Raw genomic sequence first — 25,370 nt, forward strand, 5'->3', positions numbered from 1 at the left:
CCGTGGGTTGAGCCGCGGCTGCCGCCTTCTTCAGTGCGCTGTTCATGCCGCCGTTGGTGCCGTGAGTCTCGTGCCTTCGTTGCCGTCGCGCCACCGTCGCCGCGTGCTCGCCGTCGCCAGATCAAGAAGAAGCTGGTGAAGAAGAACCGGAACCGAACAGGCCCATCCCTCCCTGGATTCGCATGCGAACTGACAACACTTTCCTTCACGTTTTGTCCAAAAAAAGCCGTCTTTTTATTTTATTTTATTTTTTGTGGCCTAATTTTTGTCGCCGAAATCGTTCAAGTACAACGCGAAGCGTAGGCACTGGCGCCGCACCAAGCTAGGGTTCTGAGGTGTTTTCATGGGAGGAGTTGCTTTTGCTTTGGGTTAGAGCTTTTTAGTTGTTGCGAAAGAGACCTTGATGCTTTTCTGATTATTGCTTTTAAGCGAATTGAAGACTTTTAAGGAAGCAAATAGCTGCTTAGATACAGTGCTGCTTTGTTACTCTCGAGCACAAGCATTTTTTATATCCGATGATCTGCGAATTGTGGTAGTTTCTGTTGCTTCATGTGGTTTTGATAGTATCAGAGATGGGATTTTAGTGAATTTTAATGTTGCTTCAACTTTATGTCTTGTTAAGCTTGTCGCTGTTACAACACATCGTGTTCAACGTTCAGTGCCTTTGATCGGTTCTGCTAATGATTGGCCTGATCTTCTTATTTAGATGAGACTTATAGGCTTGTGTTGGACCTGCTTTTCCTGTTCAGTGCTTGTTGAGGTCACAGTGGTGCTTGTTCTCATAGTGTGGTAGTGATTATTAGCGGTCGTCCTTCCAGACATTGAGGAGCTTTTAGTTGTGTCAATTCTGAGGAATTTCAACTTATGTGGTATTGGTTTGCTATCTGCAATGTCTAAATAAGAGTAACATCAGTTTATTGGGCATCTTCAATAGCTTCAAGTTGGTTTAGCATGTGAAGTGTGTTCTAGCATCAGGTTGCAGGATTCATGGTTATGTCGTTATTATTGCTGCATTATTTTTCATTTTTTTAATCTAAAAATGAAAAAAAAAATAAAGAACTGTTGGAGCCTGGGCACCCCTAACCCGTGACGGGGTAGGTTAGGGTTGCCTTGTCGACGCAGTAGGTTAGGGTTCCAAAAATGAGGAACCCGCATCCGGGTAGGTTCAGGGTTCCAAGCGGGAACCTGTAAGGAACCGGGAACCGCTCACCCCTAGTAAGCAAATCCTCTCCTTTTCATTTACTCCACTCTTTTTGTTTCTTCCTTTTTGTTTTTATATTGCTTGATATTTAGAAATTTATGAAATACTTTCAAGATCATGAGCACACATAGAGTACGAGATGGTTGTTAATAAGTTTGACTTGCTGAAACAGATGTCCAAGTTAGTCAGAAGACTAACGGTATGAAATTTCGTAGTTTAGTATACAAAAATGCAATTGACGATATCTATGTTTAGTACACTACAGTCTCGGTTCGTCGCTGTCTCAAACTAGAACCGTTTCTTCCTTGAGTTGACCCTCTTCCTGCATCGCGGTCGCGAGCGAGAACGACGACGGACGGCAATGGCGTCGTCGACGCCGGTGGGGAGGATCAAGTCGGGGTCGCAGTGGGCATGTCCGCCTTCTACGGGCCTCCCAAGTCGGAGCCCGACATGATCGCCCTCTTCCGCCACGCCGTCGACTCCGGCGTCACCTTCCTCGACACCTCCGACATCTACGGCTCCCACACCAACGAGATCCTCATCGGAAAGGTCGGTGCTTTTGGGATTTCGAGCCGCGCGGTCGCTCGAAAGGCTCGACCTCTCGCATCAGCTTAGTTAAATTCGTGCAGGGTTTCGCGTGATTTTGGTTCCGAATCCCTCTTCTGGACTCCCCAGTCCCCAGTGTAATCAATTCTCATGCTTTGCTCTCAGTTGGAGATGTCAGACTCTCGCGGTTGGGAACGCAAAATGTCTGAAACCCTGTGAAATATACTGAGTTTTGAGATGCCAGAAGCATAGATGAGCGGTCTGAACGGTCGCCCCAAGTGGGTTCTAGTTATTAAGCGGTATGAACAGTCGGCGGTGCTCGCACAGATCTCTATGACGGGCGACTAGGCTTACTGATTTGTGGGGCAAATTTTTGTAGTTTACTTTGGTGTTGATTCGGTATGGAATTCGAGCAGGCGCTGAAGGGAGGGCTGAGGGAGAGAGCACAAGTGGCGACCAAGTTCGGGATCAGGTCCGAGGCGACCCTGCATACGCGAGGGCGTCGTGCGAGGCCAGCTTGAAGCGGCTCGGCCTCGATTGCATTGACCTCTACCGCCAGCACCGCGTAGACGCTCGCGTGCCCATCGAAGTCACTGTATATCCTCGTTCCACTCTTTAAATTGCTTTAATAGGTTGAAGCACCGGGATGGTTTCGCTGTGTATCTTGTGTCGCTAGATATGATGGAAGTTATATAATGAGAATTAGTCTGGTGTTGCGACGATTAAATATGGCTTGTGTCAGTTCCTGGATCATCCTCAATGCATTTAGTTTTTAGCTCTTGTTCTGATAAATTACAGATACTAGTTAAGTTTATTGAATGCCTAGTTTGTTGTTCTTGCATTAAGATGTGTTTATATCGATTGATCTAGCTGATCGTGGCAGAGTCAAAATGAAATGGTTTGAAAAAGTGGAGAACACAGATTCAGATATACAAATTAAAAGCCGACAACGTGCACCAATTTCTGGATCTCCGACACTTAAGGTCCTTCTTCTTGCTATTGGGTCATGTGAATCTTCAAAGATTGGGGAGCTAAAGAAGCTAGTTGAGGAGGGTAAAGTCAAGCACGTCGGTTTATCCGAGGCTTCCGCTTCGACAATCAGAAGAGCCCATGCTGTTCATCCCATAACAGCGGTGCAACTGGAGTGGTCAATGTGGTCGAGAGTCGTGGAGGCAGGTGTCATTCCCACGGGCCGGTAAGACATTAACGGGAACTGACTAGTTTCTTTGTGAAGTAGAGACAGTCTTCATCTGACTCTGATCTTCCTCGAAACGGTTAGTAGGGAGCTCAGCGTCGGAATCGTTTCCTACAGTCCTTTAGGGCGAGGATTCTTTTCTGTAGCTTCCAAGTCGTTCGAGAATCTCTGCAAGGATGACTTCTGACAGGTCTGCGTGTACCGATCAGCTCACAGTCACCGTCATTCACATCAAAGTGCGGGAAAATCATCTGCTAACTTTGATATTTGCTGTTGGTTTACCGGCTTTTTTTGTAGCATTCAGAGAGGCTAGAGAGCAATTGTCGACCTGAAAGCTTTATAACCATATTTGTCTTCAATGCCATGCTGAGAAGTACTTTGTTTTATGCAGTACCTGCCCAGGTTCCAGCCGGAGAACTTGGTTCACAATGCAAAGTTATTCGACCGATTACATGAAGTTGTAAAGAGAAAAGGATGCACCCGTCACAGTTAGCCCTTGCCTGGGAACACCACAAGGGCGACGACGCCTGCCCGATTCCCAGCACAACCAAGATGGAGAATTTCAACCGGAACACTGGAGCTCTGTGAGTGAAGCTTACACCGGAAGAGATGGGCCAAGCTTGAATCGATTGCTTCTGGGGACAACGTCAAGGGCGGCAGGTACCGTAGCAGCATCTCTACATGGGAAAACTCCGGTACTCCACACCTTTCTTCATGGGAAGCTGCTTAGAGACATGCCCGCTTCTGTTGCCGCATCTTTGATAGGCAGAGTTCGAGCATTTGCTGCTGCATAATTTTCAACTTCTAGAATTGCGAAACTGGGATTTTGAGCAATTCGACTCATGCATACGTACTAGAGTGACACTACTTGCCTCGGCCGTGAGTTCATACTCTCAATCTTTGCAACATTCTCTCTGGATGAAGGCTAAAGAAAAAAGATGAAAAGATAAAGAAAGGAAAGAAAAAGGAACGAGAAGAAAAGGAAAAAAAAAATCAGAAGAAGAAGATTGCCGCTTCAGTTGTCGTGACCTTATTCAATCAGTGTCCCTGGCAAGTTGAGCCCTACTTATTTCTTCCTTTGACTTTTCTTTTGGCCACCAATTAGAAAGTCCTTAAACGACTTTGATCGCCATCCTGACACGCGTCGCTCCGTCTTGCTTCTACCGAAAGATCGTCGAAGGCTCCTAAGGCACAACCGGATCGATCATCATACTTGTTGAGAAGGTAATATTCGTACGGACTATCTTGCTAGTTGCTATACATACATTTGGAGTTTCAATTCGTAGTTTTTCACTTTTTTCTTTGTTGAATAAAAGAAAAAGAGCAGAAGGACATTTTGAGCTTCCCATGCAGGAAAAAAAACAAATTTAGCAAGTATCATTACGTTATAAAACTTCCCAAACGGTGGATATATGAAAGTATAGTATATTTTATATGTCTCTTTGTTTCACAAGGAATATAAAGCTAACGCGCGACTAGTCTCGAAATTTGAAAATTCTAGATAATCTAATTTAACTAGTAGAATGGGTCCGTCTCTACTTTGATTTCTTTTTAATTCGCAGCGCTCCAAAAGAATTTTGCAACGTACAGATTTTGAGGTGTAGAGGTAGAAAATAATTTTGCCTTTCTAATTATTGATTCGGAATCTGTAGTAGTAGGATATTATGCCCCAGGATTAGAAGAAAAGCACAAACAACTAAACAAAGGGCGTTGACGGTGGCACGTGGGTCAGTCCATGCAATCCATAAAAGCAAACCCTGCACCATCTAGAAAGCCATGGGACGACACCCTCTAGGAAGTGCAACGTTGTATTGTAAGGTAACACGTCTAAAACCCTTAAAGCTGTTGACTATTTGAGATCCGTCGCTTCCACGTGGAGCCTGTCGAGTTTCCCCCCTGCCATGTCCGAATCTTCGGACCAAGTTATTTCTCTTGGAGCGTGCAGTCATCTTGCGCCAACTTATTTCCTAGTGGCCGTGGAGACAGTTGGCAACAAGAGCCGCCAAACGAAAGCTCGCGAGCTCTCGAAATCGTTTCTTCTCGACTCTCTCCTCGCATCTGCCCCGAGCTAGACCGCAGGCAGCAATGGCGTCGCCGGTGAGGAGGATCAACTTGGGGTCGCAGGGTCTCGAGGTCTCGGCGCAGGGGATGAGCTGCATGCCCATGCCCCTCTACTTCGACCCTTCCAAGACCCTCGCCGACATTACAAACCTCACCCACCACGCTGTCCGACGCGGCATCACCTTCCTCGACCCCTCCGACATCCGCGCCGCTCCCGAAAACGAAATGCTCCTCGGAGAGGTCAGTTTTTTTAGACCGTTTTCAGGTTTCGGCTTCTTAGCTCAACTGTACGCCTCCCCTATCCGATCGATGTTCGCGCTTGAGTGCGTCACGGCTTAGCATCCGCTTCTGAATGAAGTAGATATTCTCTGGTGTCTGTTATTAGCTCGATCGAGCATAATTCTGTGATCTTGCGTATGGGTTTTCTTATTTTTGGGGTAATTTGGGGTTTCCTTGTGTTGATTTTGGTGTCGATATCGATTTTGAGCAGGCCCTGAAGGAATGGGTGAGACCCAATGTTGAATTGGCGATCAAGTTTGGAATCAGCTCCGCGGACGGGAAAAGGGTGGTCCGGGGTGATCCGCCATACGTGAGGGCTGCTCTCGGGAACAGCTTGAAGAACCTCGGCGTCGATTGCATCGACCTCTACTACTACTACCAATACCGTGTCGACCCTCACGTCCCCATCGAAGACACTGTATGGATCCTCCTTAATCCTTCCCTTCTCTTAAGACTTTCTCTGAGCCATATGTCTAGATCGGTACTGACGATGCATCATCATGTTGTTGAAAGTTTGTTGGATATTGTAGCAGAAATCAACTATCTCCTTGCCTTTGTGTAGCAAGATGCTGTTAGGTGAGACTTAAGTTCAGTTGATAGTTGAGGTCGAGATGCCGCAGGATGTTGTTAAAGGGGTTGTGGAATTTTGCATTTTCGTGTCTGCGTTTTGTCCTATGGGCATCTCTCGGGAGTTAAGGGTCGACAAGCATGAAATCTATTCGAAATGTTCCTCTTATTAGATGAAAGTGCTGCAGGGTTCATCCTAATTTATATGCGAGAATCACTTTGGAAGTTGTCCCTGGACTTTCTGCAGAGACATTTGATTCTTGACATATCATTGTGAAATATGACAAGCGCTTGGAATGTTTCTTCTATTTGTGCCCCCCCGTCTGATAAATTAGAGATATCTAGCTCATTAACTTAATGCCTAGTTTCGACCAAAAAAAAAAACTTAATGCCTAGCGACTTTTTGGTTGCATCAAGATGCATAAAGATTGACTAATCTTTGCTAAGAACTGCCTGGTCAAAATGTTATGTTTCGACAGTAAGGCAACACATCTTATTCAGGATCAGGGACACAATGAAAACTAATAATGTGCATAATCTTCTGGATCTTAACATCGTAAGGTCTTTACTGTTGTTTTTTCATGTAAATATTCAAAGATGGGGGAGCTAAAGAGACTCATTGAAGAGGGTAAGATCAAGTACATCGGTTTGTGCGAGGCCTCTGCATCAACAATCAGAAGAGCACATGCTGTTCATCCCATCACAGCAGTGCAAGTGGAGTTTTCGCTGTGGACAAGAGATGCGGAGGCAGAGATCATTCCCACGTGCAGGTAGGGAATCACTCTGTTAATGAATTCTGCTTTTGCAGTAACAACAGCTTTCTTCTGACTCTGCTCATCCTTGAAATGGTTACTAGGGAGCTTGGCATTGGCATTGTTGCGACCAGTCCTTTAGGACAAGGATTCTCTCCTGTTGGTTTCAAGTTGATGGAGGATCTTTCCAAGGATGACTTCGGCCAGGTCTGTTTCTGCTGATCGACATAATTAGATGCTTGTGGTGATTGTATTTCTTATTGAGTGCTGGAAAATTACCAGTTCTTGTGGTATGATGAAAGGTATCTGGATGGATTGAATAATAATTGGTGACGAAAATGCCTCATATTCTTATGTGTTTGAAATCCAGCACTCGCTATACATCTCACCTCTCTCGATCACAGATTAGCGTAATATCATAATTAATGGCTTAATGAGCCTGAAAGAGGCTGTTTCCCAGATTCTCATGCTTTTGGGAAAAGCATATGTAGATTTGTTTGTTAGTTCCTCTGTTTCCCAGCCTTCCCAACATTTGCTATTCACCATCCTTCCCTCCCTTTCCACAATCCTTTTTCTCTCGTCTTCCTTCACGATACTAGCTCTCTTTCCTCAACATAACTGACATCAGTTTCTGGCCTCAGCCTTCTGTATTTTTATTTTTTATTTTATTTTATTTTCTCAATCTTTCTTCACGAGATAAATTGTATCTTGACAGAATTAGTTCTTGAGTGAGTATTCCGTAACACCCTTCTTATGGAAGTTTTGGGATCAAGTTCGTATCGGACATACAGCCAATTGTGGATTACTTCCCACGTTAACTGTTTGACTATTGATTGTACCTGGCAAGTGAAGTAGCTCTTGTTTTTTAGCTAAAAAAGATCTTTAATTCCACTAATATCATCCTGCACATCATTTAGAATGGCATTTCTTTCGAGTTTGATAAAAGGTTATCGTTCCATGTAGAAACCTTACTTCACTGATTTCATTTCTCCTGTCACATCTTACGTCAAAACCATCAGCCTTGCGTGGTTGCTGATAGAGTGCTTCCCTCTACATTTCGTGTGCTTATGGTTATGAACGAGATATTTTAATCGTTGCAAGATAGTCTTTTTTGCTCATCATGCTTTCCAGATGCACAGCGATTGCTCACTTCCAAATGCTTATCATGTCAAGTAACAAAACAATCTGATGGCATGCAAGGCAACCACTTCTACTATTGTTTGCACTTGCTGCAGTAGAAAATGGTGTTAAAAAGAAAATGACGGTTGCTCATCTGCTCTCCGCTGAGACAGTGGTGTATGTTATGCAGTCCCTACCAAAGATCCAGCCAGAGAACTTGGGTCCCAAAGCGAAGTTATTCGATCGAGTGAATGTGATTGCTCAAAGAAAGGGATGCACCCTACCGCAGTTAGCCCTCGCCTGGGTACACCACCAGGGCGATGATGTCTGCCCGATTCCCGGCGCGACCAAGATCGAGATATTGGAAGAGTACGTTGGAGCTCTGTCCGTGAAGCTTACCCAGGAGGAGATGAAGGAGCTGGAATTACCCAGGAGGAGATGAAGGAGCTGGAATTGATTGCTTCTTCGGACGATATCACGGGTGGCACCCGCGAGGGCAGCATGGCTAGAGGGAAAAAGCTGTCACTGAATCTTTGATATATTGAGTTTGAGCATGGGGCGCTGCAGTGTGTTTTGAGACTATCTTGTTTGGCTGTTTTATGAACGGGGTATTTGTTCACCTGTAATAAATTCGGAACTTCAGAGAGTTTACTGTTGTCATTTGCCTCGGCGGTGAGTTCAATTACTTGCAATGTTTGCGACTTTCTCTAAGGACACATGGACAATGCTAGCGGGACTTCATGTTTGTCGACTAGCAGTTTCAAACTATGCACTAATCATCGATGCTATGGAATATTGTAGGATTACACGAAGACATAAATCAAGAAAAACACAAATTTATTTTAGATTTCAGATTTTACCAATTTAGAAATTAGAACTCATTCCAGGTTTTACCAATTTAAATATTAGAACCTACTAATTGAAATGGCTTTCTTAATCTTTGAAATCTGAAATTTATCTTACATACTTTAGATTTTGAAATTGGATAGATTTTCTTTTAGTCCTGAACTATGCTCATCCCTAATCGGGCTTCATGTTGCTTCTATTGAAACACTGTCAATCCCCCAAAGCAAAGGCACAGTTGGGAGAGGCTCGATCGATCATCATACTTATCTTCTCCTTTTCATTTGCTCCACTCTTTTTGTTTTTATATTGGTTGATTTTTAAGAAGTTAATGAAATTTTTTCAAGATCATAAGCTCACATAAAGTATAGGATGGTTAATACTAAGTTTGACTTGCCGAAACACATGTTTAAGTTAGTAAGAAGACTAACGACATGAAAAGTTCATAGTTTAATATACAAAAATGCAATTAGCAATATCTACGTTTAGTACACGACAGTCTTCGTTCGTCGTTGTCTGAAACTAGAACCGTTTCTTCCCTGAGTTGACCATCTTCCTGCTGCATCGCGGTCGAGAGCGAGAACGAAGACGGGCGGCAATGGCGTCGTCGACGCAGGTGGGGAGGATCAAGCTGGGATCGCAGGGGCTGGAGGTGTCGGCGCAGGGGCTGGGCTGCATGGGCATGTCCTCCACCTACGGCCCTCCCAAGCCCGACCCCGACATGATAGCACTCATCCACCACGCCGTCGGCTCCGGCGTCACCTTCCTCGACACCTCCGACATCTACGGCCCTCACACCAACGAAATACTCCTCGGCAAGGTCTGCTCTTCAGTGTGTTATGAAGCTTAGTCTTAGCTTCAGCACGAAGTAGAGATGCTATAGTCATGCCGAATTCCAAGATCCTGCGACTTAGTTTTCTTTATTTTGTACACAGTTTGTGGGTTTTCTTATGGTGATTTTGGTGTCGATCTTGAGCAGGCACTGAAGGGAGGGATGAGACAGAAGGTGGAACTGGCGACCAAGTTCGGGCTCGGCTTCGCCGACGGGAAGTGGGAGGCCCGGGGCGATCCGGCCTACGTGAGGGCGGCTTGCGAGGCCAGCCTGAAGCGGCTTGACGTCGATTGCATCGACCTCTACTACCAACACCGTATAGATACCCGCGTCCCCATCGAAGTCTCTGTATGGATCCTCATTGAATCTTTGCCTCTCTTGAGACTTTCTCTGAGCCATATGATCCAGTTGCTAAACTAAATTGGTGTTGATTATGCATCTTAAGATCAGTTGCTAAACTAGATTGGTAATGATGATGCATCGTTGTGTTGTTGATAGTTTGTTGGACTTCGTGGCAGAAATTGACTATTGTCTTGCCTTTTGTCTTGGAAGATATTGTTAGCTGAGAGTTAAGTTCAGTTGATAGTTCAGGTAGAGATACGTTGTTAAAGAAGTCGTGGAATTTTAGTATTTCAGTGGCTGGGTTTTTGTCTTATGGGATCTTTGACAAGTTACTGATCGATAAGCTTGAAGATTATTCGAAATCTTCCTTTGAGATGAAAGCGCTATCAGGCGCATCCTAATTTCTATTCGAGAATCACATTGAAAGTTGTACATTCTGTAGAGACATTTGATTCTTGACATATCATTGTCAAATATGACAATTTCTTGAAATACTTCTGTTATTTAACCTCCCTGTCGTAGATCAGAGAATTCTACTTCCATCAATTTTATAATTCTGCTATTTGGCCAATTGCGTGATAGATTAGAGAAATCTATGTCTATTAACTTCTTAATTCCAAGCAAATTTTTTGTTGCATAGAGATGCATGAAGATCGACTGATCTTCGCTAAGAGCTGCCAGGTCAAAATGTAAGGGTGGAATAGTCAGGGAACACATACTATTCAGGGGCTAATAATGTGCATGAATTTCTGGATCTTGACATGTAAGGTCTTGACTGTTGTTGTTATGGCATGTGAATATTTGAAGATTGGAGAGCTAAAGAAACTCGTTGAAGAGGGTAAAATCAAGTACGTTGGTTTATCGGAGGCCTCTGCGTCAACCATCAGAAGAGCACATGCTGTTCATCCCATCACAGCTGTGCAATTGGAGTGGTCACTGTGGTCAAGAGATGTGGAGGCAGAGATCGTTCCCACGTGCAGGTAGGATATCACTCTGTCAATTTGTTTATGCGGTGACAACAGCTTTCTTCTGACTCTGCTCTTCTGGAACATTGTGACTAGGGAGCTTGGCATTGGAATTGTTGCGTACAGTCCTTTGGGACGGGGATTCTTAGGTTGCGCATGGTAACATTTCTTGGCCGGGGAACAATTTTTTTTCAGAAATAGTTTTTTTCTATTTTTATATAAAAAAAACCCATTTGGTAACTACACAAAATTTTTACTCTAGAAATAGAAAAAGAATAGAAATGCGTTTGGTAAAAAATAGTTTCTTTTTTATATTTATTTGTTTTTTATTTTTTGCCGGTAGACCGCCGCCACCGCCGGATACCGCCGCCCGCCGACTGCCGCCGCCGATCGCCGTCGCAAGGCCCATCGGCCGCCGGAGGCGATGGGCCATGCGGCGGCGATCGGCGGCAGCTTGAGGGTGGTGGCGGTCGGCCGGCGGTGACGTGCGGCGGCGGGTGTCGGCGGCGGCGGCGGCAACGGTCGGCGGGCGGCGACATGCGCGGCGGCGGGCGGCGGTCGGCCTCCGGCGAGCAGCGGCGGTGGTGGCGGCGGTCGGCCGACGGTGGCGGGCCACGGCGAGCGGCGGTCAAGGGTGGTCAATGGTGGTCGGCAAGAGAAGAATAAAAAAAAAAAATTCACTTATTTCTTAAACTTGTTCCCGGAACAAGAAGCAACTTTTTTACTTCTCATTTCTATTCTAAAACCATTCTCGGGCTAACTTTTTGTTCCCGGGAACAAAAAACTAACTTGCCGTTATCAAACAGGTTTCTATTCTTTTTTTGTTCTGGGAAAGAGAAGAATATAAATTGTTGGGCTAGGGAAGTTTACCATGCGCACCCTTATCTGCCGGTTCCAAGTTGTTGGAGAATCTCTCCAAGGATGACTTCAGAAAGGTTTTTTTCTGCCCATCAACATAATTAGATGCTCACTTGACTGTCGTTCTTTTTGGAGTGCTGGATTATTACCAGTTCTTGTGACATGCAGAAAAAGTATTGGGTTGTGTAAACAAGAATCGGTGACACAAAGGCTTTATATTCTTTTGTTTCCCAGCCTTCCCACCATTTGCTACTCACTATCCTTTCCCCACTTTCCACCCATCCTTTTTCTCTTATCTTTCTTCATAAGAGTACGATATCTCCTCCATATAACTAACGCCAGTATCCGGTCTCGGGCCTCTGTCCTTTTTTATACTCATCTTTCTTCACAAGATAAATAATATCTGGACACTACCCGTTCTTGAGTGAGGACTCCCCAACACCCTTCTTATGCAAGTTTTAGGATTATGTTACTGACATAAACCCAATTGTGGGATACTGCTCGTAGTTAGTGGTTCACTTGTGATTGCACCGGGTGAAGTAGCTATATTTTTTAACGAAAAAGAGCTTTACTTCCGATAATATTCTTATACAGATCATCTGGATTTGTGATTTTTTATTTTTTAACTGTGATAAATGGATTGCTAGAGCACTCAATCTGCATTTCGAATGCTTATGATTTTGAACTACATAGTCTAATCCTTTCGAGATAATCTTTTACTAAACACAATGCTTATGAACTTCCAAATGCTTATCATATCAAGTAACAAGACAATCTGATAACATGCAATGCAACCACTTCTAGTATTTTTTGCACTAGTTGCGGTAGAATTTGGTGCTTAAAAGAAAATGATCGTTGCTCAAATGCTCTCTGCTGAGACAGTTCTCTATGTTATGCAGAAACTACCAAGGTTTAAGCCAGAGAACTTGGCTCACAATGCAAAGTTATTTGACCGAGTGAATGAAATTGCGCAAAGAAAGGGATGCACCCCATCACAGTTAGCCCTTGCCTGGGTACACCACCAGGGCGACGACATCTGCCCTATTCCCGGCACAACCAAGATCGAGAATTTCAATCAGAACATTGGAGCTCTGTCAGTGAAGCTTACACCAGAAGAGATGGCTGAGCTCGAATCGATTGCTTCTGCGGACAGTGTGAAGGGTGACAGGTACGATAGCAGCATCTCTACATGGGAAAACTCTGACACTCCGCCCCTTTCTTCATGGGAAGCTGCTTAGAGACATGCCTGCTTCTGTCGCGGCATCTTTGATAGGCAGAGCTCGAGCATTTGCTCCCGCATAATTTTCCAGCTGTGTGGTGTGGTTGTTTTAAGCATGTGTACGAAGAGGGTGCTTGTGATCCTGTAATAAACTCTGAACTTCATAGAGTAGCTGTTGTCATTTTGTATAAATGACGTTCGCTTTGAGAAGACTATAGATGTGCGATAAGCTTATGGGGAAGATTGCTCAAGAAACACAGGTTGAGCTGAATTCTAACCGAGCCGGCCATACCAATTCATCAAGTCGACTTTCAGAATTGCGAAACTGGGATTTTGTGCAATTCGACTCGTCCATACATACTAGAGTGACACTTTATTCACCTCAGCCATGATTTCATACTTTCAAGATTTAATCTTTGCACAATTCTCTCTATATTGGTTACGATTCATTGAAGCAATGCCGAGAGGCACGTTTTCTATAGCAGCACAATTGCTGAACTAGATGGCATCATTGTTGCATAAAAGTAAATTGCCACCTGATGCTCTCACGGTCGTAAAACTATTCTGATCGCTGTTATGACTCGTGTCGCTCCGTGTTACTTCTATAGAAAGACAGTCGAAGGCTCCTAAGGCACAGTCAGATGGTAATGCATGTGCAGACTATCTTGCTAGTTGCTATACATATATATGGAGTTTCAACTCTTATTTAATTATTTATTTATTTTTTTTCATATAGAAGAAAAAGAGCGGTTCGAGATTTTGAGCTTTCCATTTAGGGAAAAAAAATAGCAAATATCATTACATTATAAAGTTTCCCATTCAAATTGTCGATATATGAAAGTATAGTTTTCGAGAGGGACATGTCACCCTCTCAAGAACTCCCCATCTATGTCGGATGATAACAAGACATCTTCTATTTTAGGTTGAATTCCGGGGATGTCAGGGAAACCAATTTCATGATTCCCTTTGAAAATGAATGTTAGACTTGACGGCGAAATTCGGGTGTTCATACGCAGTACATTTTATCTGTCCCTTTCTTTCGGGTGACGATGGTCTGCCAGATTCCCGGCACGAGGGCCCAAAAGCGGCATGGCTACAGGGAAAAAGCACCGTTCTTCATGGAAAGCTGCTTTGAAATGGATCTGCTTCTGTCGCTGAATCGTTGAGATGTAGAGCTCGAGCATTGGGTGCTGCAGTGTTTTTGAGACTGTTCTTCGGCAGTTTTAAGCATGTGCGTGAACAGGGCACTTATTCACCTGTTTTAAGCATGATGATCGATCAAAGCTCTCCCGATTGTGCCTTCGGAGGCTTCAACAGTTTTTTTAATAGAAGCAATACGCAGCAACGTGTCTCGGTTGGCAATTATTCGACGGTTTTTCAATAGAACCAATACAGAGCGACGCGCCCCTGGTGTTGAACAGAGGTGAAGCATGGTTCCAAATTAAAATCTAAAACCATAGAAATGGATCGCCAGGAACCTATTCGGTTCAAGATTCCAAGATATAGGTTAAGTTTCAAGTTCCAAAATTTGAAAAAATATGAAATTTCAGATTCTAAATAAGTGGAACTTGAAATTTTTTTTTGTGTTTTTCTTGATTTATATTTTCGCGTGGTCCTGGATATTTCATGATATATGATGATGAGTGTATAATTTGAAATCACTAATCTGAGCTTCCATTTTATGATTAAGATTTTTATTTTGTTAATATTTCATATTTTTCATGTATAAATATAAATTGTAAATTGTGGTTAGCATATTGTAATTACAAATAATAGTTATTAAATATGATGATTCATTGCGGGCTTGTTTGGTTCAATTTTGGGGAAATGGCTTTGCATTTCTCCAAGTATATTTGAGTGAATGGGCATTTTTGTGAAGGCAAGTGTGTTTTTTTTTTTTTTTTTTTTTGGTCGAAAAGGCAAGTGTGTTTGGAAGTGTATATTTTGCAAAGTAACTTTCAGATGAAAAGAAAAAGGAAAAAAAAAGAAAAGAAAATTGAGGAGGAGATGCATGCAAGAGGGAAAATCATGGGGAGCGGCTTGGTGGCAGCTGGTGGTGGTGGGGAGGCGGTGGCCATGGCGGTGGCAGGGAGGCGAGGAGGTGGGGAGGCGGCTCACATGGGTCAACAACCTCAGGCAATGCCCTAGGTCATGCAACCTAGCTGCCTAGGTCGCGCCGACCTCGGGCGGCCTCGGCGACACCGCATGAGGTTGCGCAACCCAAGCGGCACCCGAGGTTGCTCGACCTTAGGCCACCTCGCCTGAGGTTGCGTGACCTGAGGCGAGGCTTCCCGACGGCCAGATTGGCCACTTGCGGTTGAGCGCTGCCCATCGCGAAAGCTTGGCCAACTCTCAGGCGGGGAAGAAGAAGACGAATGGCGAAGAAGACGAAGATGAATAGTGACTTGGTGAACAGTTGCATTTCCAAAATGTCAATGTTCAAAGCAGCGCCTCCCTAGCATTGAGCTTTCAGCATTGGGAATGTTGACATTGGGCAAATGAGCTTTTAAAAATACATGCTAAACACAAAATATTTTTTTTAATGGGCTTTGGGGCCCAAAGCTCCTTGGAAAAGTCGAACCAAACGGATCGCAATCATTTAATTAAAAATACACGTAGAATTTGCATAGAACCTAAAATTGACCTTGAAATTCATCGCAGGGTAGATTTTGAGTTTCAATGAAATCTATATAAAATCTTAAAAAACCACTCGCCTCTAGTGACCATGGAAATAGTTGACCGACCCTGAAGTCCCATCAGCAATGTCTGTGTATGGTAATCAGTCCTCAGAGAATGTCGCAAAACCCTGAAGTCCCATCAGCAATGTCTATGTATGGTAATCAGTCCTCAGAGAATGTCGCAAAACCCTGAAGAATGTCGCAAACGTTGTAAGCAAATCCTCTCCTTTTCATTTGCTCCACTCCCTTTTTGTCCTTTTTTTTTTATATTGCTTGATATTTAAAAATTTATGAAATACTTTGAAGATCATAACCACACATAGAGTACAAGATGGTTGATAACAAGTTTGACTTGCTGAAACACATGTCTAAGTTAGTAAGAAAATTAGTAATATGAAATTTCATAGTTTATTACAAAAAAAAAAATTGTAATCAACAATATCTAAGTTTAGTACAGGACAGTCTTTGTTCGTCGTTGTCTCAAACTAGAACTGTTTCTTCCTTGAGTTGACCCTCTTCCTGCATCGCGGTCGCGAGCGAGAACGAAGACGGACGGCAATGGCGTCGTCGACGCAGGTGGAGAGGATCAAGCTGGGGTCGCAGGGCCTGGAGGTGTCGGCGCAGGGGCTGGGCTGCATGGGCATGTCCGCCTTCTACGGGCCACCCAAGTCGGAGCCCGACATGATCGCCCTCATCCGCCACGCCGTCGACTCCGGCGTCACCTTCCTCGACACTTCCGACATCTACGGCCCCCACACCAACGAGGTCCTCATCGGAAAGGTCGGTGCTTTAGGATTTCGAGCCGCGCGGTCGCTTGAAAGGTTCCACCTTTCGCATCAGCTTTAGCTAATTCGCACAGGGTTTCGCGTGATTTTGCTTCCGAAGCCCTCTTCTGGACTCCCCAGTCCCCAGTGTAATCAATTCTCATGCTTGGCTCTTAGTTTGAGATGTCAGACTCTCTTAGTTCGGAACGCAAAATGTCTGCAACCCGTGAAATATGCGAGTTTTGAGATGCGGAACCATAGATGAGCGGTCTGAACAGTCGCCCCAAGTGGGTTCTAGTTATTAAGCGGTATGGACAGTCGGCGGTGCTCGCGCAAAATTCTATGTCGGGCGACTAGGCTTTCTGATTTGTGGGGCAAATTTTTGTAGTTTACTTTGGTGTTGACTCGGTATGGAATTCGAGCAGGCACTGAAGGGAGGGCTGAGAGAGAGGCTACAAGTGGCGACCAAGTTCGGGATCAGCTCCGCAGATGGGAAGGGGAACAGGCAGGTCCGAGGCGACCCTGCATACGTGAGGGCTTCGTGCGAGGCCAGCTTGAAGCGGCTCGACATCGATTGCATTGACCTCTACTACCAACACCGCGTGGACGTTCGCGTGCCCATCGAAGTCACTGTATATCCTGGTCCCACTCTTTAAATTGCCTCACTTGGTTGATGCACCAGGATGGTTTCACTGCGTATCTCGTGATGGCTAATATGATAGAAACTATATATTGAGAGTTACTTTTGTGTTGCAATGATTAAATAGATTTGTCTTGTGTGGGACTGAGATCTTTTGCTGGATCATCCTCTGTCCGATTAGTTTTTAGTTCTGGTTCTGATAAATTAGAGATACTACTTAAAGTTTATTTAATGCCTAGTATATTTTTCTTGCATTAAGATGTGTCGATATTGATTGATCTCGCTGATGGTGGCTGTGTCAAAATGAAATGGTTTAAAAAAAATTGGAGAACGCACATTCAGAGATACAAAATAAAGCTAACAAAGTGCACGAATTTCTGGATCTCCGACACTTAAGGTCCTTACTGTTGTTTTTGGGTCATGTGAATCTTCAAAGATCGGTGAGCTAAAGAAGCTAGTTGAGGAGGGTAAGGTCAAGTACATCGGTTTATCTGAGGCTTCCACTTCGACAATCAGAAGAGCCCATGCTGTTCATCCCATAACAGCAGTGCAACTGGAGTGGTCGCTCTGGTCGAGAGACGTGGAGGCAGATGTAATTCCCACATGCCGGTAAGAAATTAAATAGAACCGACTAGTTTCTTTGTGAAGTAGAGACAGTCTTCTTCTGACTCTGATCTTTCTCGAAACGGTTGCTAGGGAGCTCGGCATCGGAATCGTTTCCTACAGTCCTTTAGGACGAGGATTCTTTTCTGTCGGTTCAAAGTTGTTTGAGAATCTCTCCAAGGACGACTTCCGACAGGTCTGTGTGTACTGATTGGCTCACAGTGACTATCATTTGCATGAAAGTGCAGGAAAATCATCTGCTAACTTTGATATTTGCTGTTGGTTTACCAGTTTTTTTTAGCATTCAGAGAGGCTAGAAAGCAATTGTCGACCTGAAAGCTTTATAACCATATGTATCTTCAATGCCATGCTGAGAAGTGCTTTGTTTTATGCAGTACCTGCCCAGGTTCCAGCCAGAGAACTTGGTTCACAATGCCAAGTTATTTGACCGATTACATGAAATTGCAAAGGGAAAAGGTTGCACCCCTTCACAGTTAGCCCTCGCCTGGGTCCACCACCGGGGCAACGACGTCTGCCCAATTCCTGGGACAACCAGGATTGAGAATTTTAACCAGAATATTGGAGCTGTGTCTGTGAAACTCATGCCAAATGATATGGCTGAGCTCGAATCAATTGCTTCTGCGGACAACATCAAGGGCAGCAGGTACAAAAGTACCATGATTACATGGGAGAACTCCGACACTCCACCCCTTTCTTCATGGAATGCTGCTTAGAAGCAGTCTATTTCTGTCGCTGCCGCTTTGATATATATAGTGTGAGTTATTTCTGATGTGGTAATTTAAGGCTCTACTGTGTGACTGTTATAATTGTGTGCGTTGAGATAGTAATTGTCATAATATAAAGTGCTTTACCCATAATGTTCGAATCTAGATTCATTTTGAGGCAAACTATGATTTACTGAATGTCCAGTTAACTGTACTATTGTATGAATTACTGAGTGTCCAGCTAACTGCACTACTGTGAAATGAGCCTCTTCTCTTGTGATGAATCGAGAATGAAGGTAATTGATTTGACTAACAACAAGTGGTCTTCTTTCGCCCTGCTAAATCAACACATGAACAAAACAAAAACATAATTAGATGCAAACAAAACTGTACCTGAACTAATCAACATCCGATTCAAGCTTTAACAGATTCAAGTACATTCTTGATTTGCAGTCTCTTGTACATTACAAATATTTCATCCTTGATGCGGTGGGTAGAGATCGAAGAAATTCAATCCTGGATGAAGAGAGAAGACACGCTTGAAAAAATCATCTGCGCAAGCTTAAAACTGACAAAAAGAAAATCTCAAATTCAATTTCTGTCCATCTAGAATGCTTCTGGGTTCTTTATAATCTGAAAGATCCTGTTGTTTTTCCTAGGCTGTCCTGGGCATGTTGAACTTTGTACTGTTCTGATCTGAAAATCCAGAACTAGGATCCTTGCCATCGGAAACTCTTCTCCTGATGCTCTCTATTCTTTTCAAAACTCCTTTTACGGCAGTGTCAAAGGAATCCTGGAACTTATGATCTCTGGACCTTGGATCTGCATATACAATCCTAGGAATCAGCTGTACAACCTCCTCTCTCATACTGAGTACTGCATCCCGGGAAATCCTACTCAATACTTGTTTGATGTTGATGTGTCCACGTTTCACCTTGTCTTCGGGTATGAAAACTGAATACTTGGAAGAATTCTCTGGTAAATGCCAAATGTACTGCACGTATGCCGATCCAGGGTGGAAGAAAACCGGAATGCAGCCGGCCAGTATCGAGTCAAAAGTTGACCTCCTAGTGAAGGAATCACCGGGCGGCTGCAGGCAGAAATCAGAACTCTCGAAGACATTCATCACTTCAACCGGATCATCGCACTTGTTCACAACATAGCCACAGTTCAGCAATGCACATGTCCCATTAGAGGCTTTGCATTGGTTAATGAGGTCGCTTCGGATAGAATCTTCCAAGCTCGGTCGTGGGGCCCCAGCAAACGAAAACAGGTACCGCCTCTCATGTGTTCTCACTTTGTTTTGCCATTCAAGGACCTGAGCCTCGCTCGAGGGATGAAAATATGTGGGATATGGTATGGCGATGTCATTGTTCCAAGAACTCGACTCGATCGATAGCATCGTCATGTTCTTGGACTCGGGCAGGAACATAAGATTGTTTCCCCAGTCAGAAACGTCGTTGCTTTGTCTCCTGAAATCCCAAGCGATCCTTCCTCCGACTAGGAAATGATCCCTCCCCCACATTCTGTTCCACTCCGGTCTATCCGCAAGCCAATTGGTGAGATCTTGCGCGAGAGAGTCCCTAACCGACGTGCTGAAATTCCAGAGGTGGCGGCCGACATCGAGCCCGGCATAGAAGGGGACGAAAACAGCAGAAGCCAGCGAGGAGTCGTTGGTTAAGCACTCGTACTGCCTCATCCTGTTGCGGAACACTACCTCTAATAAGAACTGATTGGTCGCAAACCAGTTTCCATGAGAAAGGACTCCGCGAGAATCGTCGATTCGGGGACCTAGACCTTCATTGACCATGGACGGGCACATGTCGAACCACTTGATGAGGGACGTGCAGTTCTTCAGTATTTCGTCATTGAATCTACTCGGGAGGTCATGAACGTAGATGTACCGGCCCGAGCACGGGTCTGCGCTCTCCTTATTCGGGTGCGTCATATCTCGATCACCTTTGCCTAGGACCTGGACAGGGACATACTCCGCAGATTCTTTGTTGCCCCTCGGTGCCGACCCTGCATCTGATTCATTCGTACCGTTCAGGCTCTCCTCCACCTCATCAGGCTTATCCGAACCCCCGGCTCTTGCACTGCTGGAGTTGCTCGTAGCACTAACCCCGTGATCATCGACGTTTGCCACAGGTCGGAGAGAATCAGAGCTCTGCATTCCGTTTTGCTTCGTCTCGGCAGATGTCGGACGCCCATGGTAGTTGATTCTGATGTAGAAGCCGTCTCTGTCGCCATGGAAGGTCAAGTAGTCCAAGCAGAGAAACGCGAAGCACAACAGGGTGACGAGGGACGTAACCTGGCACGGCTTGTAGCAGCTCCTGCGCACTGATTTCTCCATCTGATGATCTCGGGTTGGATTTTCAGCGAAAAAAAAAAAAAACACTCAACGAGAGAGAGAGAGGGAGGGAGGGAGGGAGAGAGAGGATTCAAGCTTTGACATGAACGCGTGAATTAAAACCTAGGCATTGAAGCAAAGAAGGAAAGGTTTCATGTCCTTTTAATGAACCTTCCATGGTTATCCTTGCATCTTATTTAGTATTTACTTATGGAATCCCTCAATGGATCTTACCCTGCTTGGTAACGTTACATAGTAATAGCAGTGGCACAAAATCGAAAGGTAGCTTCGCGATGTAAGGACGTGATATTTTCTGAAAATGTTTTTCAGGAAATTATTTCACGGTAAATCAATAATTTTTTTCAGTGATAGCCTAAGATTTAGAAAATGATCTATAATATATTTTCCATCATTTAATAAGGAAAATTTGATTTGATTTTTCTAAAAAGATATGCACTGTTTATGTGATATAAGAGATATATATTATTATCAAATTATTTTTCGAGTCAAGTGTCAAGGATCTTGGCTCAAGCGTCCAGGACGAGGCACGCCATCGGGGACTTTCTTCTTCCAAATTTGTCCTGGAGATTGTGTACTTAATGCTCACATGTGCCAACTTTTCCTGAGCTGTTGCCTTTCATCGGCTACCACTACACAGTAAAATAACCCAATCGGCTTTTCCAATTTCGGAAGCAACACAATTTGGTATAATAAGCTTTCATAAGACCTTTTTGTAGTTGCCTTGTATTATACTCTCATGCCATTATGGCCTAGATGCTTATTTGATTCTCAAGGAGATGTAATAAGACAAATTGAAAAATAAAATAAAATAAAAAAGTTACAAATGTCAATTTAGTTCTGATTTAATCCTAAAACTTTTGATAATTTATTAATATAGTCATTCCGGTCTATTTTGTCCGACAATTGCTCATGTGAATGCAAATCGTCCTATGTGACAGGGCCTGCATTGCCATGGACAATTTTTGCAATCTTTAAAAATTTTCTAAATTTTTTATTTTTTCTCTTTTCTTTTCTTGTTTCCTTCCGTTGGTCACTAGGGCCGACGGTGATTGCCAATGACCTCCGGCCATAGGCGAAGGCCGGCGATAATCGGGATGCCCTCGCCTGAAACCCTCGCCAGATCCTGTTCCATGTGTAGTTTCCTTCCTGGTTACATTTTCCAAAGTCCAAATTGGACTGGCTGAGTAGACTTTTTGAGATCTCCGTCACAATAGTCCACAATTACAGTAAAGATTAGCACTTCGTCTGTCAAATTGTTTCCTTATTCGTCCTCTTCTCTAAGATCCCTTCCTTTCTTGCATGAAGATCTCATCGAAACTCGAATTTTCTTTTCAAATTGGGACGATAAGCATCTCTCTCTCTCTCTCTCTCTCTCTCTCGGTCTCCACAAACAGGCAGATACACCCCAAGGATTGCTTGCGCCAGTAAAAGGAGTTGCTAACGTCTCTCACCAGCAAAGGTCATGGCACTGAAAATCGAGTCCAAATCGTCAACGAAGAGACTGCTAAAACCCACGAAAGGAAGCAAAAAAAAACACCCAATTGGCTTCTCTTGCATGTGAAATCATTGCTTGTTGATATCTTCATGCACAGGCATCTATCACGTTATGCAGTACATCATGCAATGATAAAATCATGCGTCACATGTTTACGTAATATCACGATTCACGATCGTCGCAAGAGTCTGCTTTCACAAACAACATTCTTCTTCATAAATTAGGATATTATCAAGAAGATGGATACGTTTCTTTTAGGGTCACCGAGCTTTAGTTATTTTCATAATCGAGTCACTAGATTTACCCAATGCATTAAACTTACCCTTTTTCTCCATCAACGTACTTCAACAAAAATTTTACCGATTTTCCAAAGGTCATGTCATCATCACCTGTCACGTTAGTAATTCAATGGAAAATTGTTTGGATTCTGATTAGAGTGCATCAATTGAAAAGAAGGAAAAAGTTTAGTTAGTTCGGTGAAAGAGAATAAAATTTAGTGACTCAATTGAAAAAATTACTGAATTTCAGTGACTACTAATGAAAACTACCCCAAGCTATAGATAAATGGCTAATTCCTATATCGAAAATCCAAAACCGCTAGACAATTTTTTGACACCTATTAATGACTTTCCTTTTAATTCTTTAAAGATGAAGACAAGTAACATGAGTGGACCTTGAATTTTTCTTTAATGTTTATTGTACCTCTATTTTTGTGTGTGTTGAACTTAATGAACTTTTAAAAGTTTCTTAATATGGTTCCTTAGTTAAACATGTCGCCAAAGAACATTCAATTTTTTGCTATTTGACTGTCACGTCAATGGTGTCAGGATCCTTTATAAACCGAGGGATTATAACAACGATTATTGACCGGCACTCTTCCGATGGAAAATAATTCCCTTTGGTTAAAAGACCTCGAATCCTTTTTGTAACGGTTTGAAAATTTCTTTTTAACAAAAAAAAAAAAATATTGAGCCAAAATAATGGAAAAGTTCACTAAAAGTATTAAAATTTGTAATTAAAGTTTAGTTCAATTTTAAAACTTTCAAAAAAATTTAATCAAATTTTAAAATTTGTTAAATGATTTAATGAAGTCCTTTTTGTTAATTACGTTGAACTATATTCATGAGAAATGCTTACATGGCTTATTTTATTATTTGCTTAAGACATGTGGAGATCTCGGGAGCCCATTAAGTGTCGCATCAGAAAAAACTAAAAAAAAAAAAAAGGAACACAAACTAAATTAGAATGAAAAAAAAAAATTAAAAAGCTAAAAAGAAAATGCAAATTGAACTCAACAGCTATGGCCAAGCCCTCACTAGCTCCACGCTAGCATTGACAACCCTTGTTCAAATCAAGGGTGACAGTCATGCCTTCCCCCAGAACTAGGCCACCAGGCCCTTGCTAGCCTCAGGCAAGGGTCCCTAAGCCTTGGAAAGGCCCAAACAATCTTCGCTAGCCCTTCTCGGTGACTATGGCGGTGGCCAACAACAAGGGCTTGGCCAAAATTATTGATTTGAGTTTGGGTTTTTTTTTTTTTTTTTTTTTTAATTTTAATTTTAATTTTTTTTTTAATTTAATTTAGTATTTTCAAAAAAAAATTGAATTTTTTCTCATGTGGTGTTTATGAGCACTACATCATTGTCACATGTCTTAAGAAAATAATAAAAACGAGACATGTCATCATTTTTGGGTAACCTAATTGGATAGGAGTTAACTTAAGGATTTGATTAAATTAATTTCACAAATTTTAGAACCTAATTGCACTTTTTAAAAAATTTAGAAATCAATTTTAAGATTTTCAATACCTCAAAATAATGATTATGTGTTGCCAATCCATTTTCCTAAGTCAACAAATCTTTTTTGCTTTCTTTTTAACGCCCATATCTTGGACCGCGCCATCAAGGCAAATTTAGCATCAAATTAACGTAAAATGATGGTAATGTTAATTCACGGTGTCAGATTTTTTTGCAGAAGGATTATGAATTTTTTGAAGGGTTAATGCCAAAAAAAAAAAAAAAATCAAACTAGTACACATGTGATATATATTTATCCAAAACTAATTTTTTGACTAGCGAAAATCTCAAACTAATATATCTTTGAAAATTTTACCATGAATTAGTATACTTATAATAAATTTATCATTTGTTAGTTTTTGTTAATTTATACTATCCATATATTGAGTTAGATGACATATAACGGTTGATTAGTGTATCGGTTTGAGATTTATTCTCTGTTTGTTATAGTTATACTAGTTTTGTAATTTTTTGTGATTTTAATCTAATAGATGATATATTTATAAATGTACCAATTTGGAGTTTTTGGTGGTCAAAAAAATTAGTTTGGGTTAAATATATCATAAATATACTAGTTTAGGGTTTTTGTAGTTATTTGGGATAAACTTATCACAAATATACTAATTTATGGTTTTTTTGTGATTAAAAAAAAATTTTGAATAAATCTTATCATCGGTGTAATAGTTTAGGGTCTTCCGTAGTATTAACAAATTTTACCCACCTAGTTGGTTGAGATCTCTTCTCCAACGAATGAGGTCAAGGTTCGAAATTTTGCGTTGTTAACAACGGCGGTGGGTTCTTTGGGCCGGTTTTCTGTAATAATGGGCCGTTTTTAGGGCCTCTTTGAGACCCCAAATTGGCATAAGCCGATAAAGGTAGGCTCGGCGGACAATGTTTTGGAAGTTTAAGAATAAAACTTCACATTTATGATATTAAATGCTAAAAAAGATAAAATCAGAAGGACCGTGCATGTCAATCATGTCTTAAAGATGGCAACACCTTAAGGGGGGAAAAGCACATATCCTTTGGTGCAATAGCCAGAGGAAGAATCATGTGCCTTACTCGATAGAAGCTGCATATCGATGAATCTTAAAAGAATAGCACATCCGGATTGCACGCGTTGATTGTCCACAAAATAGAGCTAACAATTTGCATCATTAAATCTTATTGAGTAATGCGGCGAGCATTGACAAAGAAATTGAAAATATGATGATAAATATCATAATTTTGTATAGTGCTTATTTAAATATCATTTTTTTTTAATTACTTGAATGTCATTTTATGTGAATTGCCGATTCCTCTCGTGATATTAAATTATTATTAATAGGTCAACTTAACTTGCGAGAAAAATCTAATTAGCAAGATCATAAGAAAACGATGGTGGGCCTTTTTGTTCTTGTCCGGAATTGACATATCGAGACCAAATTAGGATCAAGTCGAGCGAGTGAAGGAGAGAGAGAGGGGGTGGAGTGAAGGAATGGAGCAGTCGTCATGGGAGAGAGAAAGGATTAGGAGTAAGAGT

General features: G+C 42.5%; 3 protein-coding genes and 1 pseudogene across 5 annotated transcripts; 3 read left to right on the forward strand and 1 right to left on the reverse strand.

The window, feature by feature from the left end:
• Positions 1–1,140: 1,140 nt before the first annotated feature.
• On the forward strand, positions 1,141–4,710 carry LOC104456315 (annotated as a pseudogene).
• Positions 4,711–4,885: 175 nt separating this feature from the next.
• On the forward strand, positions 4,886–8,402 carry LOC120287749 (probable aldo-keto reductase 2). The gene is made up of 5 exons (XM_039301093.1): positions 4,886–5,243; positions 5,494–5,700; positions 6,447–6,619; positions 6,706–6,808; positions 7,911–8,402. Exons 1-5 carry the CDS (start codon positions 5,028–5,030, stop codon positions 8,160–8,162), a joined length of 951 nt encoding a protein of 316 aa, XP_039157027.1. The 5' UTR covers positions 4,886–5,027; the 3' UTR covers positions 8,163–8,402.
• A 739-nt stretch (positions 8,403–9,141) lies between these two features.
• On the forward strand, positions 9,142–18,426 carry LOC104456327 (probable aldo-keto reductase 2). 3 transcript variants are annotated; one of them, XM_039301082.1, is made up of 9 exons: positions 9,142–9,383; positions 9,543–9,743; positions 10,545–10,717; positions 10,799–10,846; positions 11,583–11,637; positions 12,460–12,792; positions 17,328–17,470; positions 17,558–17,660; positions 17,860–18,426. In XM_039301082.1, the coding sequence occupies exons 1-9, from the start codon at positions 9,162–9,164 to the stop codon at positions 18,196–18,198; spliced, it is 1,617 nt and encodes a 538-aa protein (XP_039157016.1). In that variant the 5' UTR covers positions 9,142–9,161; the 3' UTR covers positions 18,199–18,426. The 3 variants fall into 3 exon arrangements, with proteins under 3 accessions (XP_039157016.1, XP_039157017.1, XP_039157015.1); XM_039301083.1 differs by lacking the exons at positions 17,328–17,470; positions 17,558–17,660; positions 17,860–18,426 and having other exon boundaries at positions 10,799–10,851; positions 11,588–11,637; positions 12,460–12,989; XM_039301081.1 differs by lacking the exons at positions 9,142–9,383; positions 9,543–9,743; positions 10,545–10,717; ... (1 more) ...; positions 11,583–11,637; positions 12,460–12,792 and adding exons at positions 15,925–16,237; positions 16,647–16,853 and having other exon boundaries at positions 17,298–17,470; positions 17,860–18,415.
• Positions 18,427–18,844: 418 nt separating this feature from the next.
• On the reverse strand, positions 18,845–20,542 carry LOC104416205 (probable xyloglucan galactosyltransferase GT12). Its single transcript, XM_010027629.3, has one exon. It carries the CDS (start codon positions 20,540–20,542, stop codon positions 18,845–18,847), a length of 1,698 nt encoding a protein of 565 aa, XP_010025931.3.
• Between the last annotated feature and the right edge of the window lie 4,828 nt (positions 20,543–25,370).

The sequence above is a fragment of the Eucalyptus grandis genome, chromosome 8 (genome assembly GCF_016545825.1).
Source record: "Eucalyptus grandis isolate ANBG69807.140 chromosome 8, ASM1654582v1, whole genome shotgun sequence".
NCBI lineage: Eukaryota > Viridiplantae > Streptophyta > Magnoliopsida > Myrtales > Myrtaceae > Eucalyptus > Eucalyptus grandis.